This window comes from Leptinotarsa decemlineata, unplaced genomic scaffold (assembly GCF_025532065.1).
Source record: "Leptinotarsa decemlineata unplaced genomic scaffold, Ldec_3_MD MMD2_tig00026369_RagTag_RagTag, whole genome shotgun sequence".
Taxonomy (NCBI): domain Eukaryota; kingdom Metazoa; phylum Arthropoda; class Insecta; order Coleoptera; family Chrysomelidae; genus Leptinotarsa; species Leptinotarsa decemlineata.
In genome coordinates this window covers 1,006,310-1,028,095 of record NW_027412709.1, presented here as the reverse complement: position 1 = coordinate 1,028,095, position 21,786 = coordinate 1,006,310, and the positions used below count along the sequence as shown (strand labels likewise).

At 36.4% G+C, this 21,786-nt stretch overlaps 1 protein-coding gene across 1 annotated transcript; it reads right to left on the bottom strand.

The window, feature by feature from the left end:
• Nucleotides 1-517: 517 nt before the first annotated feature.
• On the bottom strand, nt 518-21,341 carry LOC141486734 (uncharacterized). Its single transcript, XM_074185240.1, has 3 exons — nt 21,144-21,341; nt 20,864-21,080; nt 518-550 (listed from the first exon to the last, which is right to left on the bottom strand). Exons 1-3 carry the CDS (start codon nt 21,293-21,295, stop codon nt 518-520), a joined length of 402 nt encoding a protein of 133 aa, XP_074041341.1. The 5' UTR covers nt 21,296-21,341.
• Between the last annotated feature and the right edge of the window lie 445 nt (nt 21,342-21,786).

Here is a 21,786-nt window from a genome sequence, read left to right as displayed (position 1 = left end):
GTATAAAAATCTTATGGAAGAGGCTATTACTTCTGCTGAAAGAGGTATCCTCGTAATTCTTGCATGTGCTATTAATGCCTCAAGATTTTCCATTCTGCCTATGTTTGTTTCCAAGGCTCAGATATACTGATATTTTTGTAAGATGTCAAACCATCGGCGCAAGAACCTGCCCTCTTATTAGTCGACAATTATCATTCACACGAAAGCATTACAGTCATGAAAAAGCGAAAGAAAGTCGCGTTATCATGCTATCGTTTTCCCCCACTTCATAATCTGCTTTTCCGTTGGATGTTGGAATTTATGGTCCGTTCAAGAATTACTTAAGCCGAACACAGACAGCGTGAATGCGTAACAACCCATGGAAAACGGTGACCATTCATGACATTACTGGAATCGTTAAGGCTTCTTTGCCACTAGCAATGAATTCTTCAAATATAATGAATGAATTTAAAGCCACGGGCATATGGCCTCTGAATGCAGATATTTTTTTAAGATTCAGGTTTTGCCCCATCTTATGTTACTGATCGGCCAAATCCTGCAAACAAAGAATCTGAAACAGAAATGAACATTACTGCCTCTAGCTTGATAAGAAATATTCCCAATATAAATTCATTCGATAATTGTTTTTTAGATATAAGTGTCAGTGAAATCATAAGTTCTTTGGAAAATTGTGACCCAATAACTTCAAATTTAACAAGAATTGAGGATACTTTACCTGAATTTACCTGGAGGTCAATCTGACAAAATGATATGTCTCCATCCAAAATAAGACCTTATCCGAAGGTTCCACCACGAAAATTGATTAACCGCCCTCAACGTAGAAGAAAACTGTGTCCTCACAGACATGTCAGAGAAGAACGATTTACAAAAAGAAATGAAGAAAATGAGGAAAAGTTGAATAAGATGAAGAAAACACAAGAGACTAAGAAAGACAAGGGAAAGGGCAAAAGAACGATGACTTAAGATCGCCACGAAAACGAAAAGAGAAAAATAGTTAGAAAACAAGGGATAGAAAAAGTAAAAAAAAGTTTTAAAGTCCGATTTGGAATCTGAACCCGAGGGAAGGTTTTATTTAGTTTGTGGAAGCTTATGAAAATTCAAACAAGTGGATGCAATATAATATCATGTGCAAGATGTAGGCACAGGTGAAATGTGCAACAGGAAATAAGATTTCATTTGTGTGTCTCAGTTGTAATTCCGATGAAGACTGATTTCATACGTCAATCAAAATGTTTATTACTTAAGAAAATATGAATGGCTGTGAGCCTAAAGTTCCTTTTTAGTTCAAGAAAATATGTTTTTATCAATTTTTAAATGTTTTTGTAATAGATTAAGAATACAACTTAAAAGTCTAAGTTTGTTATAAGTGCCTAAGATTTATAATGCTAAATACGCTAAATTAATCAAAAGTATGATTACTGAAGTAGTTAAGATTATAAATGACTGTGAGCCTAAAATTTTAAAATAGTTAAAGTGAAGAAAAACATGTTATTTGTGAATTTTTTAATATTTCTCTGTCAGATTGAAAATGAAACTTGAAATTTTAAACCTGTTTGAGCGTCTCCGAAGTTTTTCATGCCAAATAAATCTTTATAAAATGAAGAAATGGTTTACAATTCCCAATAATCAATTCACCCCCGCCCGTTACAACTAGCCGCAATCGTGGGTAAGTTGTAACACTCGTCGTCCGTTTTTCTTCAAAAAGTTACAGGTTTGATTTTTTTTATTCGAAATAGATAGTTGAATAGTTGTTAAAAGTACTGCTAGATTTCCTAAATACCAAAAAAATAAGCTTTCATAACCAAGAGACCACAATTTGTTTCAACTAGACTCCCCCCAACCTATACAAGTTGACTTGTGGTTCTTGTTTCAAATTTTATATAGGACAAACCGGCAGAACTTTTGCCAAGCGAATAAAAGATCATAGAATTCGAAAGAAGAAGTAGAAGTACAAGTAGAAATTTGGGATCATCGATTTGGAATGTACTCTTATATTGAATCTAGTTTGCGCCGAGGAAATTGGTAATTGACACAGATCTTAAAACTGGGTAAACTGGTAATTGGTACATATCTTAAAACTAGGTAAAATGCTAGCACAGGTAAAAATTCTTATTCATTATTCACTTGTCTTATGAGTTATTGTACCAGTTGTACCAAACGTCGGCATCAGTTTCTTTCTATGGTACAATTTATTTTGAATACTAATTAATGAGCATTTCAGCCAGAAATTAATGTAAGGCCCCTTTCCTCACCCTCGGATCACGTCTGATTGAACATATATTTCATTACACAGTTCATAACTTGTTTAAATAAAAATACAAATCAACTAAATATTTGCCTATTTCCTATATAAGCATGCACATTTTTTTACAAAATTTGAATGAAACTTCGATTTCGGTATTACTTAGAGATATTATTTTAATGAGTTTTATTATCATATAAACTAATCAAAGTAGTTAATTTTTTTTCATTGGAATTTCGCAAGCAATGAGGGAAAAAGAAGTTGTTGAAGATGAAAAATCAATGATTTCCAAGCTATGCAATAGATGGAAACCTATCAAATCAATGAGTATGTGGAAAAATCCGACGTTTGAAGTCTGAATAATCGAATATATTTTGACTGTTTCATTTTTTTCAATGCTGTGAATTTTTGAATGATTCCTCAGCCAATTTGTTTTTAATTTCCTGCCACCTCTTGTGCAATTTCGTAACTCCTCTCGCGTTCAGTAGCTCTGGCCAAGTTTTCTATTCTAGCGTATTTCTTGATTCTTAACAGAACCTGCTAGATGCCGCTGAGTCATCATTATCATTGGTTTTCACGTTTTCTTTTTAACTCGGTATCATCCATTTTATTAAAGTATGCTGATATACATACATCTTAGTAGTTTAGATTGTTGTTGAACTTCAACTACAAAAATTTTTCACATCATGATTATGATGGCATACCTATATATGACCAAAACATAATTATATATTGTCCTGGTTCTGGAAATGAATTCGTCGAGGAAGCTACAGTGTTAGCGAAATTCGTCTAGAAATAAAAATTATGGAAATTGTTTAATCATTATAACAAATAGCGTTGATAATTTTCATCAGGTAACGGGTCAGTCCTTTCATAAATGCATCGAAGTTAACGGAAATGTTTTCGAATATATTTTGTGTGAAACGACATTGCAATCTTTTTGAATTTTCGTTCTTTTATGAAACATTCAGAATAACCATTCTTCAATTCATTAATCATTCATTTGAAGTGATGTCAATAAAAACCATGACGGCAAATTGATACTTCGAATAAACTTTCTGTAACTGTTTGAAATGAAGGTTTCCTAGCCAGATATTTTATGGTGGACACGCACTGAAATATCTCGTGAACGATTTGTGACATAGGGAATGTTTTATGAAAATTATTCAAAATCAGGCATAGGTACGTATATAGGTACGTTGTTTTACTGCTTTCGGCAAACAAGTGTTGCCCATCTTCACACTTGGCTGCACCGCGCTGATGATGCCAATAGCATCAAGTAAATTAGTGAAAAATTGTTGTATGAAGATGGAGAAGTAGAAAGCCAAAAACCTTGTTTTTTCCACAACCGAGTTTATATATCTACCTAATTCAGACAGAACATATTACAAACTATATTTCATTCACTCATATCTATATGAAGATTTTTTCAACACCCAACCGTTATGTTACTATTACATAAGAACATATTGTGAAATTAATTTAAGACTAGTAGATAAGGCAATATTGTGAGATTAATTTAAGACGCAGGTACCTGGAACAGGTATCTATGGCATAAATAAGGATAGTTTTGTGAGTATGATTAGTTTGATCTTCCTCTTAAAGAAGTTCACTTGGTGATCGAAACACATGTCTAGATGTTAAAATAACGGTTTGGTGTTGGGAAAGAGCTCTAGTAATATTCAAATTGGTTATTGGTTATTATAATGAGGAAGAATATTGCAAAAAATTTTTTGCTATTCCTGTTTTTATTCCACAATATTCTAGTAAATAGGTTGAAATAACATTGAACTTTTGTTACGGCGCCCAAATCGTGCGTGCCATGCGCGAGGTAAACTACTCGCTTTCACTCCCATATTCACCGCTTGATTACAATTATGAATACTAGTGCTATAGTTTCCAGGGCTGTTTAGGACATTTTCTGCTGTTTAAGGATCATTTTTGAATTTTTGAATATCTTCAATAGTTTTTGATATATTTGTAAAAAACAAACATTTTTTTTTTGTTTCATCGAATTGTTTATAACTTTCTCACTATTTGTTGAGGCGAACTCAGATTTTGCGAAATTGCTCTTGCAACGGAAAATCCATCATTCAATAAAATTGTGTTTCAAATATTAGAAAGTGAACACAAAAGCAATTGGATTAATGAGAAATAGCGTAAAAAATTTCAAAAAGTTAATTTATATTAAAAATTCGAAAAACTAATTCACGAAGTTGAAATGAACAAGTTTTTATTGAATTATCGTTCAATACTGTCAATATTGATGTGCAATAAATTACCATCCTCTCTGTCTCATGCGGAGAACGCATAATATAATAATATTAACAAAACAAATTCAAGACATGAATTGAATTGATTTATAAACGTTGATAAGAGAAGGAAGTCGTAGAAATCATCAATTTCGAGAATAAATTGAAGAATTAATGCCACCATTTGACTCAAATCCTTACACAATCATTGAAATACCTGGAAATTAGATAACATCCAAAAAAGGTCATCATTGACTTGTCAGAAATTGTTCAGTCTTTAAGGAATTTCATAGAAAAAAGTTATGATTGAACCAAGAATATGAATTTGGAAAAAAAAAAAAATAGTAAACCATAAATCCAGTTGGATTTCAATTTTTTTAGTTAATTGAAAAGTAACATTATTGTTGGGAAAGAAATGTTTCAGATTTCTACTCCTCCATCTTAGTAGTTGTTTACAGCTGATTCTCGGCCTCCCCCCACCACTATGACGTATTAATTGCTTTTTTTATTGGTTGTTGTTTGGTGAAGTTTTTTTGTTGTGCAGTGAAGTCAAGGCATTGTGACCTTGAAGTGTCTGGTGCATGGATCGTTCAGATTTTTTTTTCATATGAGATTTTGTGTGTTTATGTGTGTGTGTAGGAGAATGCACGGTACAGGGTTTCATCATGTGCTTGTTTGTCTATGTACAAACATACGTCTGCATACTTCGAAGATCCTCCAAGTAATAAATGCTCCATCGGTGTTAGGGCACCAAGTTAGTAGTGGAGTGACGTCACAGCAATAACCGTTCAACGGCTAGAGAGCGACATGTTCACTCCACGACGTGTGGCAGAGTAATGCGTATTCATCGGTCTGCCCTCACCTCTCCTGAAGCGATGAAGGTTCGCTCTAGCCCCGCTATCGATGGTGACACAACGGCAGCCGAGGACTGTTTGCCTAGCGTCTACCCTCTCCGAGACCGCAACGACCACTGCTTGCTCGTACCGGCAACTGTTATCGCATCAAGTTGGGAGATGGACTTGGCTGTGACGTCAGGCATCTCTAGTGGATAGCAACTAGCAATGTGAATCTTTCACGGTTTCATGGTGGGGGTGACTCACACTGTTTAATATAAAAGAAATGCCTGGCACACTATGAAATCAGTAGACGAATATATCTGCAGCAGTTAGCAATTGGTAGAGTGTTATTCAGTTCGTAATAGAAGGAAGACGGTGAGTGTATTTGTCTGTTGGAAATTGTTTATATTTTCATATATATTTTCATCATGTCCGTTTCAAAAGTAGACTTGAATAAAATTAATAATTTGATTGTACAGGAGGTTGAAATACTAGAGCAAAAGGCCTTATCATCATTGCCAATTGATGAAGTGTACATAATTAAAAATATGTCAACTTATTCTACACGATTTGGTAAATCAATTTTATTAACTTTGCAAGATGTGAGCAATGATAAATTATTTAAAACATGGCTACCAAAACGTATTTCGTTGCAATTCAGTGATGACGATATATCTTGTATCAACTCATCAGGTGGTAAATATACGATGATGTATTTAGGACAGAGCCAACAAAGTTTTGCTGGCATGAAAACGCGATCTCTAGTCAAATTCAATATGATTGAATAATAGTAATAATTTATAGTGAATTTCTTTAGGTCATAGCTTACAAAGTTTTTTTGGTGTGAAAACGATAACTCTAGTCAAATTCAATATGATTGAATAATAATAGTAATTATAATGAATTTCTTATTGTTTTATTAATATTCATATATTAGATGATAATTATATGGAAATATAAACATTACTAACTTAGTTGAATACACTCACTTTGTAACTACAAGTAAAATGGGAATGTGAGTATTATATCACTGAAAAATTGGAGGTTGCTTATTGTTTTTTTTTATTCGATTTCAGTTCCACCATTTAAAGATGTGGATGCAGTACGCAAGTCAAGATTGGGTCGATATTGTAGATCTCAAATCATCGGTTCAACATTTGTCGTCTAAATTGAAGGTGTTGGGTGATGGAGCCGAACATGCAAGCGTTTATGATATGAGTGTATGCTATGATGAAAAACAAATCGAATTATGCCTTCGTGATGCTGAGAACTATTGGAGTGGTGCAGAAGTTTGCAACAAATTTTTGGATAATGAATTGGAATTGTGGCAACTTTGTGAGGTTATGATTGAACTGAACCTAAGAAGATTCCTGTATAGCCTCCAACCATACTTGCCAGAATGGATTATTCATCACTTTGAATTGAATGATGAAAATCGAGAGGAAATTGAAGATGGTCGCGAAAATGATGATTATGAGGAAGAAGTTATTTTAGATAGTCTGTATGTTCCTGTGAATCATAAATAATGTCAAATAAAAAACTTTGTATTATTTTCATGTTTTATTTATTTAAATCTGATGAAATACAATAGAAAATGATTACAAAACAATAAATATGATATAAAATACAATACATGATATAAGTCAGTTACAAATAAAAAAAAAAGATCATAAAACAGTACATGATAGAGTGAAAAAAAAAGTGTCAATATCTGCTATGAACTGAACCATCCAATGCATTGTATGTTAAAACTGTATCATGCAAAATTAATGCATATACTTTAGTGTTGTCTGGAAACTTGGTCTTCCTCGTCTCAAACTCAATCTTTATATCAATAGTTGATGATTTTGTTGCATTCGGTTGATGGGAACAATCGATGACGAATAGTGGATTCTCTCTAAATTGTCCAATGTCCATCAGAGGTTCACTCATATCTTTATCATAATAACTTCGCTGGAAACTCTCAAAAGCATAATAAGCAGGAGCATCAAGTTTTTTATCGAAATTCAAATTCCAACGCTCATATGGATAAACTTCAGAATTCAAGTATACTCGAATACTATTGATATCAGCAGTTGTGAATTTTGTAATATCTTGTGTTCTATCTTCAGATGTGGTAGTACTTTGGAATGCGATGATGACAAAACGAGGAGTTTCCAATGCGTTAGTTGTTTTGATGGCCCATATGTCTGAAGAAGTCCCACGTAATGATGGTAGTTCATAGAGGTCCCACATACGATACGCCAACTTGATTTTGGCATTCAGACCGCTTTTGTTTATTCTACTCAAAAGTTTGAGCTTGTGTTTATCATCTGGTACAATATGCCTTATTTTCCATTCGATTTTATTTATTTCCAAATCAGCATCAACCTCACCTATATATGAGTTTTTGAATGATCGAGCGATAATCAAAATCAATTCCTGTTTGGCATTCAAGATACTTTTGTTGTAATCTTCAGCAAAACCCATCAAATATTTCAGTGGTAGTTTTCCACTAAAAACATGACTGTTTGTATCCAAGATATCTTGCTTCAATTGTGAAAGTCCCCAACCAGATGTCAATAATGTGTTAGCATGAGATTGTCCAAATGATATCATGGTTTTCATTGTAGATGTTATCCCAGGTTTTCTAACAACAGCCACTTGTTCACCTCCCATTTCATAACGAATTTCGTCAAAGAGAAATGCAATTGCATTATTCGAGAGATAGCATGTTTTCGCTACATCTTTGGGGGTGAATTTACCTTCTATGTAAATGAAGCTCTCGGCAATATCTAGTATAACATCTTGATTATTGATTGCAATTCTGATTTCATCCGAATTCCTGAATAGCGGTGATCCATAGGGCTTATATGTGTGCTCATGTAAACTTATGAGAGAATGATCGAGCACTGGTTCATTGAATATATTCAACTTTTCATTGTTTGTTTCGAGCACCATTGTTATTTTCTCACTTTCAATCCAATCGATTTCAAAAATTTAAGATCACTCACAGACAGAGCGTTATGTGCTAACTGTTTAGCATACACTTGTGGAATGAGCTTCTTTTTATGCACACCTTTCTTTTTGATAGTGCAACTCGTTTGGGATTGTTCAATGCGATTTTGTCTATTATAAATGAAACCCATAACAACAGTTATTCGATTTTCTTCAATTCCAAAATAATGAAAATCTCTTCTTCACTTCCAAAATCGATAAGGTTATTTTTTTCATCCAAAATACGCACTGTAATGTTGTGAATCAATTGACGACCTTCTGGACTGACAGGCATATATATAATACTGTGTGGTTCTTTAGTGAGATTGTAGCCAGGTTCAACATCAATATCGAATGAGAAAAGAATGTGGGATTCTTCACCATTTATATATGAACCAGATATTATATTGCAATCTAAGCGGATAAGTCTCACAGTTGTAATGTTTATTGGTAATGATGATTCATGTATCTGATTTGGTGGAAATATTTCATGAGCGAACCCCATCATTTCTGCTATTGAATTTGGATGTGTCAGATCAATTTCATATTTGGATCGCATTTCACATTTGAATGTATTATTATTGGCGTGTAGATAGAAAATATCATCTGCAACGACATCATTTGGTTTTTTATCATGAAACAATCTGAACATGATATGTTTCTGTATGACGGCATTGATCTCTTCTATTTCATAAGCACCACATGGAATTTCAATTGTCAACTTTTGGGGTATCGATGGGTTGTCATTACTGATTCTAAAACTAACTAAGTTATTAGCTTCATTTGTTTGAAGGTGATTGACAATGTTTCGTGATGAATTTCACTAGTTCGGACTTCCATTGTCTATTATATAAAATGATTTGAAATCCCTGAAACAAGTAAAAAAGAATAATTAAAAAAGAATAGTTGAAAATAACAGTTATATTAAGCAACAATAAACCTGAAATGAAATGATAGTAAAATAACCTACAAGCAAAAATATAATAATTGAATAAATAAAAATTAAAGGAATGCAAAAAGAAAATAATAAAAAATAAAAAAGTGTAGAGATTCCAAGTCACGTTAGTTCACGACGTTTCGATTGTTGGAATCTACAATCATCTTCGGGTGATGACTGGACTGATTCCTCCGAGAGATGACTATTTTATAGGTCGTTGAAATACTTTCACTTTCTCTACTTTCCATTTTCCGCTTCACTGATTCCGTGAGAGATGACCGATTTGGCGGGAGTTGGTCATTTCTCGTTTGATGATGGGTTTCCATATGTTTCGTATATCTACGCTGGCCTGGCTGAATACGTTGTTGGACAACATGTATGCGGCTTCCTTAAATTTTCTCCTGAACCAATGTTCCTCTCTGTGCAAGATCTCAGCTTGGGACCACTCGATGTTGTGTTGATGGGTCCAAACATGGTCTGCTATTCCTGATTTGCTGGTTTCTCCTCGCTGTGTGTGCTTCTTGTGCTCGGCAATGCGAATATTCAATGGCCTCTTAGTTTCACCAATATAGGATTTTCCGCACTCACAGGGTATCCGGTAAATGCAATTCTTGGAATCGCAGTCCGCGTTTGGGGGCCTGGTTTTCGTGAGGCTGCTACGGATAGTGTTACCGGATCTAAAACAGGTTCTAATGTTGTACTTGGAACCAATTCTTCTTATCCTCTCCGATAATCCTCTGATGTAGGGAAGTGCAAGCACTGGTTGTGACGGCTTCTCTTCCTTGCGAGGCTCCTGCTGTCTTTTGGCCAAAGTCTTTTCTACCATCACTTTGGAGTATCCATTCCGCTGAAGATCACTTTTGATGATGTCTAGTTCCTTCTCGAGACCTTCCTTTGTATTACAAAGCCCAAAAGCACGATCTAATAGAGTCTTGATGATTCCTCTTTTTGTCGATTGATGGTGGTTGGATTCGTGGTTCAGATACTGTCCCGTATGAGTGGGTTTTCGGTATACAGATGTTTCCCACTTAGTGTCGGTCCTCTTCACCAAAACGTCTAAGAATGGCAATTCATTGTGGATTTCCTTCTCCATTGTGAAAGTGATGGAAGGTCTCACGCTGTTGATGTGTTTCAGAAAGGCGTCTAGTTCAGTATTCCCATGGTTCCATATTATGAAGGTGTCGTCAACATATCTCAACCAGACTCGAGGTTTCTTGTGGGCTTCTTCAATGGCCAGAGTTTCAAACCACTCCATATATATGTTGGCTATGACTGGTGAAAGTGGCGATCCCATTGGCAGTCCCTCATCTTGTGTAAAGAATTCGTCCTTCAGTTGGAAATAACAGTTTCGTACACAGCATCCTAGTAATTCCATAATTACTTCTATAGGTAGATTCGTTCTCTCTTTCAGGTTCCCGTCTTCGGATAGCTTTCTCTGTATGATTTGGAGTGCTTCTTCGACCGGAACGTTGGTGTAAAGGCTTTCCACGTCGAAACTAATTAGTTGATCTTCCTGTGTGACCTCAATTGACCCTAGTAGTTCGACAAAATGTCTTGAATTCTTCACAAAAGACGATGTTTTCCCTTGTAATGGTTGTATTAAGGGAAGTATTATTAGCTTCAGTTATATTATTGATTGTATTGCACCCATAGAATCCCAAAAGTCCTAATCCATAACGACTGTTCCTATCCAATTCAATTGGTGGAAAAAAATCCGCACTCAAGACACTTGTCCCGACAGCTTGTAGCTCGAACTTTCGTGACATGACTGATGAATATTTTGAAACACATTTCAATTTATTATTGTACACAGCAACAGCACATTTGAGACAATTTACACTTTTTGGAAGGTGTTGTATTGTAATAAGTATCATTTTTATTGATACCAATATTCACATCCTCTATATTACAAATACAACACATAGATTTCCGAGGTATAGGACCGTCATTAACATCCGATTCTGAATTTTGATCGTGGTGGTGGTGCTCATAACAATATCTATGTTTCATTATATCGATGTCATCTTGCAGATGCTTAGGCAACTTTTCCCAAACATATGCAATCTCATGTGCAACACATGCAAGTATCACTTCCTTAGGCATATTTGCAAGCATCACTTTATCCATTTTTTTCAAGGTACCATATTTTGAAAACATTCTAAGTGAAAACCCCATTCCCTTGATAGCCTCCCGATCCAGTTTTGGTGTTGAATCCATTTTTATTTGGAAAATTATTTAGAGAGAAACTGCAAGCACAAGTGACCACAGAGAACTGTATTAAATTTCTGTTGTCGATCATAGTTATATTTGATTTTTACATTCGAACATTTTCGAAAGAATCGAGTCAATTCCAATGGTGGGGGTAGATCTCCAAAACTATCGAAATATGTGACTTCTTTCCCACATTTTTTATATGCCACCCAATGTGTTCCTGGTCCACTTATTCCATCTAAATTAACAATAGCTGTCTCGTTTTGTTTTGGACCTGAAGATGGTAATCTATCACGCATAAAAACACCACGAAAATGTGGAATTTTCATTTTTTGTGCATAATAACTGAGATCGAGATCAGTAAGAGGCCTCTGAGGTAGGGGTTCAATTAGTTTTTTGTTTTGTTTGTGGCTTTGTATGGTTTTAAATATAGTCCTAAACCTTTACGGTATGGTTTGAGATATATTCCACTTCCGCGTTTGCCTAATGCTACAGCCTCCATGGTTTTATTGTGACGATTGGCTTCCATTAAAGCCGCTCTGCTGGCTTTTGCCGAATTCACGGCCTTGGTAATACCAGCAGCAGCTCCCGCCAAACTTCCTAGTGCGGATAGTCCAGCAAAAATTGGTATCAATGGTAAAAGTCCACCGATCTTGGGAACAGGAATTATGCGTGGTGTGCGGATTTTCTTCTTTCCACCGGCAGCTTTAAGGTATTTACGTGCCGCCTGCAATGCCACAGTGATAGCTTTTTTGCTATTATTCGTCACAAATTGATTCCCACCAGCTTTCTTCAATACATTTCGCACTTTATGGACTATCCCAGCACCAAATGCAACTTTTTTAATTTTATTTTTCTTCGTTTGTTTCCTCTTACATTTTTTCTTATTGGTACTACAACCCATGCCCATATGTCTTTTCGCTTTCATAATGTTGGTGACAAGTAATGCAGCTGCTCTTTCCCCAATACTCGCGTCCTTCGATTTAACCCTATCCCAAGCGCTGTATTCAAGTTCTTTGTCGGCTAAATGTCTTGCTGCAAGATCGGATGGATGCTTAGAATATTGAATATCGTGTTTTTTGCATTCAATATCTAATTTATTGATTCCAGGGTCGTTACGAGCTAAACGTTGTTTCAATTTTGTACCCGGTCCACAGTATTGATAACCTCCGGTAGATGTAATTCGAAAGGAAGTTTGTTTATTAAATCATTAACAAAACCACAACCTCTTTTAATTTTACGATCACTTTCAATACGTCCGTATCGTTTGATGGTACACATTGAAATGAATAAGCTAATAACATTTATATAGTCTCCAACCACGGCACGATGCGCATTGTAAAACAGAAAGAAAAGTTTGCTGTAGATAATCTAGATGAGAAATTTGGTTGTGGATTGAATGGACAAAGGGTATTCAGACATGGTCCACTACTTCCATCATCAGTTCGAGGACTCATTATAGGACCTTCAAATTGTGGAAAGACGAATGCAATGATATCACTATTAACACATCCACAAGGACTGAGATTTAGAAATGTGTATCTCTATTCGAAATCACTCAATCAACCTAAATATCAGTACTTGCGAAGTGTTTTGGAACCTATAAAAGGATTAGGTTTTTATACATTCAGCAATAATGCAGAAATAGTGGAACCCTCCGACGCTAAGCCTAATTCTGTTTTCATTTTCGATGATGTGATATGTGAAAAGCAAGATATTATTAGATCATATTTCTGTATGGGACGTCATAAGGATGTTGATTGTTTTTATCTAGCACAGACATATTCACGGGTACCCAAACAGTTAGTGCGTGACAATACCAATTTCATTATAATGTTCAAACAAGATGAGACGAATTTACATCACATTTATTCAGATCATGTTTCACCCGATGTAACATTCAAACAATTCCAATTGATGTGTGTTAAATGCTGGGAGGACCAATATGGATTTCTAGTCATTGATAAGGATAGAAAAATAGATGAAGGTAGATATCGCAAAGGATTCGATAGTTTTATATACCCATGATCTTGTTTTTGGAACTTATTCGATCACTGAATATTGTAGTGGTCACTTCACCAACGAATTAAGCTTTAATTCAAAAAAAGGGCATTATGAATACAAAAAAAGATCCTGAAAATAAAAACAATGAAATAAATTTGAAACGTCAACTAGTAGAGACAACAGAAGCTGTCAGGCAGAAATTCAACTCTATCAAGAATGATAATATTGAAAATCGTACGACACTTGAAAGATTGTATGAGCCCATAATGAAACCATTGAATGTTTTATCATCAAACGCTACTTCTAAATCACCAGTGTTATCACCAAATCATGGAACTGTTCAATCTACTTCAAATTATCCCATGAGTACTCCAATAGGAAGAAAACAATCTTTTGGTAGTGTATCATCTGTGAATAGTGACACGAGCACACTTCAAGACGATATGAGAACAACTCTATTCGAAACACCATCATCGTCCCACATCGATTCCTCGGATCCTGACATCTCACCTGTTATGAATGAAAGTGGTGAAGATGTTTTGATGAAACATTTGAATAATATAAAATCTAGAAATCCAGCATATGATGGAACATTTGGCGTACGTATGGATCCAATTACACAAAAGCTGAAAATGGGAAGTCTAGTGGTAAATTTCAAAGATGGAAACATTTCATTTTGGGATGCTAATAAAGTGAAAAAATATGAATGCGCAGGTAGTCCAGAATTGTATGATATGATTTTTTTGAAGAATCCACAAGATGTTGATAATGAAGAAACTCGTCAAGTATATTCCAAAATATTGAAAATAACGAATGCTCCATATAAACAATATCATCTGAAGAATGGTTTTAAAAATACAAATTCTAAAAAATTTCGTGAAGTTATCAAACCTCTATTAGACTCACGACAATATCCAATAAGAAGTAGAAGTAAAATTGGTGGAGCACTCAAACGAGTGAAAATGGAGAAAATATATAATTCTAAACCTGTGAATTATGTGTACTGGAATTCACCGAAAGAGTTAGTTGCTCGCCTACGACTATTGGTAGCTTCAAAGTCAGCCGGACATACCGGACATGATAATGAAATAATTTCAATAATTGAAGAATTACGTGAAGAAGGTATAATATATTAACATATTCACATGTAATGATCACTGTCACATCATCATTCAATGCAGTAACATTATCACCTTTTCTCTTTAATCATATTGAAATAGAATGACTAATGAAATAAGTGATGTCAAACGACAAGTTGTTAATGAATTACATAAACCTGCAAGACGTAATTTTCGTAGAAGAATAACCACCATCAAAGGTTTTGCAGATCTATGGCAAATAGATTTAGCTGAACTGCAACCTTATGCAAAAAGTAATGAAGGATACCGATATATACTTGTAGTGATAGATTGTTACTCCAAATATCTGTGGACTGTAGCAGTTAAAGATAAAACAGGTAGTACAGTAACTAATGCAATGAAACATGTACTGAAAGAAGCCAAATACTCCCCAAACACATACAAAGCGATCAAGGGAAAGAATTTTTCAATAAAAGCTTCTCATCTCTCATGCGAGAATATAATATCAATCATTATTCAACATTTAGCACAAAGAAGGCAGCTATAGCAGAAAGAGTGATTCGTACAATAAAGGCATGGCTCTACAAGGAATTTTCGATGAGAGGTCACCACAAATGGCTTGATATTCTTCCAATTATAACTAGTAGATATAATAATAAAGTTCATCGTACAATAGGTATGGCACCCATCAATGTTGATTCAACAACAAAATTAAAATTCAAGGGTATCAATGGAATTGGAGGAAGACAAAGTAAACCCAAATTCCAATTAAATGATATTGTACGTATAAGTAAATACAAACATATTTTTGAAAAGTCTTACACTGCGAATTTTACCACGGAGCTATTCAAGATTGTTAAAATTAATAAAACCATCCCAACGACTTATAATCTTGAAGATATGAATGAACAGCCGATTAGAGGATGTTTTTACGAAGAAGAGTTATTACGAACCGAGAATCCTGACGTATATCTGATTGAGAAGGTGTTGAAGAGAAGAAAAAATAAAGTATATGTAAAGTGGTTAGGCCTTCCTAGCGAACAAAATTCTTGGATTGATGAATCAAATATGGTTTAAATGTATATAATAGTGACTTTTATGAATAAAGTAATATTAAAGTTCATTATTGTTTTCATTTCAATTATAAGTATGTGAACTGAAAAATATTGCAGCGGTAAACATTGCCCCAGCCATTCGCAATGTTCTGTGTATACCAAACCAAATTAATTGTATACTCCATTCCCGCTTATATTTTTCAACTCACGATATTGAAAACACATTATCATTCCCAAAACTAATCGCCGTCACTTTGAAATGCAGTATCCAACTCTTTTTGCCAATTATCTCTCACTGATAATGCTGTCTCATAAAGCTTAGTCGACTCCTCAAGCTCAGCCTGAGCTTGCATTCTCGAACGTTGATGGAATTGCTTATCTTTACCAATTTTTGAACGGAGTTCATCAGCATCTTTAGACATTCTAGCCAATTCAACCTTCGCTAATGCAATCTTGGCATCTAATGCTTCAAGAGTTTCATTATTAGCATTAATAGCTCGCTCACTCTTTTCAAGTTCAGCAATAGTCATCTGTGCCTTTACAAGACGGCATTTTGCTTTCCTTTTCATTTCCCCAAACCGATGGAGGGGGCTGAAAGAAGATAGCGGTTCAGCTTTCAAATCACTCTTCATTTCTTTAGGAGTACCTTTTGGCTTCCTCTTCGATCTGTCACTTTTCGTTGCGGGTTTTTTCTGTCGCACAACACTTTTGGATTCTTTCTTTTCTTTAAAGTCAGTGACAATCGATGAAGATGCCTTAGTAACCTTCCTCTTGATTGTTCTAGATTTCTTATCAACACCAAGAGGAAGGGTAGATGAAGAGTGTTTGAGTGATGATAATTGCGAAACGATCGGATTTTCAATAATAATTTGCTCATTTGGTTCTGGCACATCTGCAAAGTTAACGAAGTCGTTAATATCAAAATCATTTATCGAATCTTGACTCGATAAATGTAATACTGGAATATTTTCAAAATCAGTCTGATCGATATCAACAAGTGGTGAACCATCTTCAGCAATCAATAGCGGCATAGAGCTCATGATTATTAAGGTCTGAGGAATGATATGTGATAGCAATAGAATGTGGATAGGAAAGGTGATGATGTTACTGAGACCTCACCATTTATAGAAGAAAATAAACTAGCGCATGCGCTCTTTCATCAACTGGCACATGCGCTCTCTCACTAAACTATTCACGCATGTAACAATCTTTGTCATTTAAGAGGAAAACTTTGTGTTGCATGCATGTATTTTTAAATGTTAGAAAATAATACAAATAAATTCAAAATATATATATTTATTAATAATAGAGGACAATAACGATAATAAAAAATGAAAAATGTTAATATGTCTCTGTGGATGTGGAACGTTCTTTGACTCTATTCCTCAATAGTTGTTGCTCGTGCGTCAAACACCAACATTGAAAAAAATGGATTCTCCTATTGGGGTAGAGTTGACCAACCTTCTCACACAGATCCCAAGTACTTCTACATGCATTGCATACATGATTCCAACAATTCATGGAATATGTATCACAACGCAAACAACGTTGCAGTGGAGTTGGAACGGCAGCACAGGTACCACAAATATTTCTACAGATACCTATATTGTTAAATATTATAGGTTCGGAACACTTCAGACACTGTAACTGTTGTTGACGATAATCCGATTTTGTTCGCTTCGGTGGATGAGAAGGAGGCGATAGTTGAATCCGCAACACGCAATCACTACACATACCAGTACATGGATTGATTGAATCCTTAGGTCTACTTATTTGACAAAAGTAGCACACAATAGCCCCTGCAATCATCATTGGGTAGACACACACTTTTGGTTTTTCATTCCACTCTTTTGGAAACGGCATTTTACTAATTCGATTAGAAATATTAAGAGATGACTTACAGAAACTCTGAATGCTCTCTCCTATACCTACGATCTCTATTTATACGAATCAACATCATGTGGAAGTATAGTGGGATAACTTCTCCTACTATTCCACTCTAAACGAGTCAAGTGGGAGTCGCATCACCTCCTATATAAGTTGACTTGCAAACCTAGAGTTCATTCATTCACTCTCTACAACTGTGAGCAAACAACAACAAGATGAATTCTGCAAAAATAAATGCTGCATTAAATAGAATAGCTGCTGTTGATGAAAACAATTGGATAGACGAATCAGATGATGAGGATGTCAATGTTCCGCTAGAGGAAGTGATAGTTGAAGCAGAAGATGTTGGAGTCGATGAAGATGAGATAGACGAAGTTGAAAACGAGGCCAACCAAAGCGACGAAGATGATGACGTGATGGAGTTTGAGAGGGTCATGGATGAAGAAGGAGATGATGAAGGGATAGAAGCTGACACAACTGAAGGTGATGGTGCTATGAGGATCGGTATGCGAACACTCAATGTCAGTGAGACACTGGAAGATCCCTTGGATTTGTATTGTGCATTGGATGCATACGTATTGATCAGCACAATAGATGGAGAGAACAAAAAACTATGTTGGTGCTGCTTTCGGTTTTATTCGCATAGAAACAATAATGGAGGGTGGTATGCCCATGTCAACACCCACAACACTGTCTCAATTATGGAAATGGGACAGAATTGGTGTGAAGCTTGCGAGAGGCCACTAACAAACTTCACCCGAGTATCTACATGTATTATATGTAATAATGTCCAACCTGTGGCACAATAACCGTGGACCTACTGGTCAAAAAAAAAACAACAGCCCTTTTCAGGGCTACATTATTCACACAAACAGTAGTTAGTTGTATTAGTATTCATAGATTATGTGACAAATGAATACTTTGACTAATAAAAGTCTAAGTTGGAAATTTGTTAGTCTTTGAATATCTATACATTATATGACAAATAAATTACTACTTTGACTGAAAAGTCGAAATTTGGAATTTGATAGTCATTGAATATCTATGCATATGATGAGTACTACTTTAAATGAAAGTTGAAGTTGGCATTTGTCAATCATTCATATGCATATAATGATGAATACTTTCACATACATATATTTCGTTTGAGATTATAATGTTAACATAATGTTAACAATGGTATGAATCTGTTTCTGTTTGAAAGTATAATGGTAGCTCTGAAAAGAGCTATTTTTTTTATTGTTTCAGTCTTTAATTGTAGCCCTGAAAAGGGCTGTTATTTTTTTATTAATCCATGCAATGATATGGACTAACGCTCCTCATCATCAGAAACAATAATTATGGTATCGTCATCTGAATCAGATGATATACTAATGATATCATCCTCATAGTAGTCATCTGAATCAGATGATATACTCATGATGTCGTCGTCGTCATAATCAGCTGAATCAGATGATATACTAATCACATCATCCGCATTATTATCGTCAACAGCATCTATGTCGTCCTGAATACCTTGTTCCACTCGTTCTGCGAAATCATCAGGAAGATCATAGATTCGCTGCAGAAATTGAGCGAAGGTTGTACTCAAATGATCAGACGTTGAATCTATTTCATGTACTTGGATGGGTCCTGTACTCGACATTGTGGAAGAATGATATAGAACTGGGATTGTTGCTATATTTATATTGGAAGAAATGAAATGGAGGGGGTGAAATGTAGAACAGTGTTTGAGATTCGAAAACATCAAGAATGAAACTCTGAGCGATTATTAGGAGAAATTCTAGTGATTATTATGGAAAAAAAAACTAATAAGAGGGAGAGGAAGGGAGGAAGACACTGCCCCAGCCTCGCAGTGCCTCGTGTACACCAACCAAAAAGTGTGTACTCCGTGGAAGGAAAGGAAAGGAAATGATGGACGAGTAGATGATTATATGTCATCATCGGAATTGAGGACATCATCATCGATTAGGATTGGGGATGGCGGAGGACTATCCTCGATGAGGATAGGGGATGGTGGAGGACGTCTAACGTCAAGCTCGTCATCAGCATCATCACCAGAGTCGTCGTCGTCATCATCATCGTCGTCGCTACTCATTGGGACAATGTCATCATAAGCAGGGTCCCACCATCCGTCAGGATCTGGATATTCCGAGTCATCCAAGTGTCCTTCGTCACTGCCAGTGACATGTTGAACTTGCATCCTGATGTCGTGATCCCGGTATTCGTATGGCGGACTGTGGGGTTCCGTGGTGGAAGAGACTACCTGTACCTGGCTGTTATCCCAGTAATTGAAGTTGTACCCCTGATCCGGGCAGCTATAGGGTTCGGAGGTTGAATCGGGTTCCATCTCGATGCTAGCTGATCAACTGAATGTTTCATCAGATGATTTCTACTTTTATACTTTCGAGAGGGAGTGGGAGAGGAGTGGAACATTGAGTAGGGGTAAATTGTAGTGTGACATAAGACATATTCAATGAGTAGGGGTAAATTGAAAAGTGACATAAGACATATTCAATGAAAGAGATACTTGAATGGATAAAATACAAATGAAATATACTTGTCGATTTCACTATGAAACATGTCTATTTTTTATTTTTTAAATTTTCTTCACATGAAATTATTTACAAGTGATTAGAGGACACAAAAATTGATGTGAGGTATTTGTCTAGAAGAACTTGGAATTGAAATAAAAAAAATAATAATAATAATAAGAGGAAGTGAAGAAAAATGCTCCAACCATCGCATTGTTCAATGTGTACCAAACCAAAAAACAGTGTACACCCTTTATTTCACTTCCTTTTCCTTTATTCAATATAAACTTAACAAATATAAACTTAAAACTACCATAATTAAATACTCCTAACTAACCTAAAACTAATCTTACATTTACACTTCATCTACAAAAAGAGTGTCCATAACTGTCACTATTTTTTTGTACAGCTTTATCGAAGAGGTCTCTGCTTTACACCTTTCCTGCAGAGATGCATAATTCCGATCTATTTCGGCCATTTCCTTTTGGATTTCCCTCCGTCGGTTATCCATTTCAGCCATTTGTCGCTTCATGGTAACCAACGCGGCCTCGCTAGATCGGGCAGCTCGTTCTGCTTTCTTGCATCTCTGCAGAAAAACACTCATCTTTTCACTAACCTCTCCGATAGGCTGTGGCACCAACACCTCAGGATCCGCCGGTGTCGCTGGCAGCGGTGGTAGTCGCGTCACCAACGGCGACAATATCACCAACTCCGGAGAAGGACTCCTCGGAATTTCCACTGCTGCTGGTGCTGCTGCTGGTGTGGAGGCCCTCTTACGAGAGGTCGAAAAACTACCTGCATAAGGATTAGTCCTATTGCAAGTAGCTCGGTACTTTGAAATAGGACCAACCTTTGCTGCAGGTCGTTGGCAAACCTTCTTCACAGCCCTGACTTCCTCCTCCTCCTCGAATAAGTCAGGGCTAGAAGATCTGCACCTAACTCGCGAACGCGAAGTGGTTGGCTGGTCAACCGTCACCGCTCTCGAAGATGCTGCCTCCTCCTGGTCAGCGGACACCGGCAGAATAGACGCCACAGCATTATTCACCTCCTGTGTATTGGTTGCCATTCTGAAAAAGAAGAAATAATACAAAGTTAGTTGATATAAAAAATAACATTCCTAATTTACTTACTCAAATATCAAGTTGGTCGTTGGAACGTACTGCCTTGTTGTGGAGTGGACTGCTCTCGATGAGATGACTTCTCGAACTGAATGTTGTGGAGTGCTCTCCGGAGGGTATCGACTTCGATGCGTGAGCGGTGGGAAAATGGTGGGAGCGCACATGCGCGATGAGGGTAGGGGTGTACATGCGCAAATGTTGGGAGTCGGGGGGCGGGACTTCGGGGAGGGGAGGGGCGGGGCTTCGGAAAGGGGGCGGGGCTTCGGAAAGGGGCGGGGTATCCGAAAAGTTGGTGGCGACGGGGGGGGGGCGTGGCCCTAACGGGCCCCGCCCACTGCCTGGGCTCCGCCCAGGTGGGTGGGGCCTCCGGCCCCAGGTAGGCGGGACATCTGGAGAGACATCTACGCCCTCTTCGCGCGCGCGTTCGTAACATAATATGCAACCGAACACCTAACCTAACGTATTAACGTATTAACGTAACCTAACCTAGTACGCTAACCTACCGCTATGCAACCGAACACCTAACCTATCGTATGTATTAACGTAACCTAACCTAGTACGCTAACCTACCGCTATGCAACCGAACACCTAACCTAACCTAACCTAACCTAACCTAACCTACAGTAACTATTAACCTAACCTAACGAGGGAATAC

Bases quoted from the DNA above. Each gene is read 5' to 3' on its own strand.
- LOC141486734 (XM_074185240.1), bottom strand. From the start codon at position 21,295: ATGTGCGCTCCCACCATTTTCCCACCGCTCACGCATCGAAGTCGATAC. The intron at 21,081-21,143 runs GTAAGTAAATTA...CTTCTTTTTCAG, and splicing joins ACGACCAACTTGATATTTGA to AATGGCAACCAATACACAGG. The intron at 551-20,863 runs GTTGGTCCTATT...TTTCTGTTTCAG, and splicing joins GCCAACGACCTGCAGCAAAG to ATTCTTTGTTTGCAGGATTT.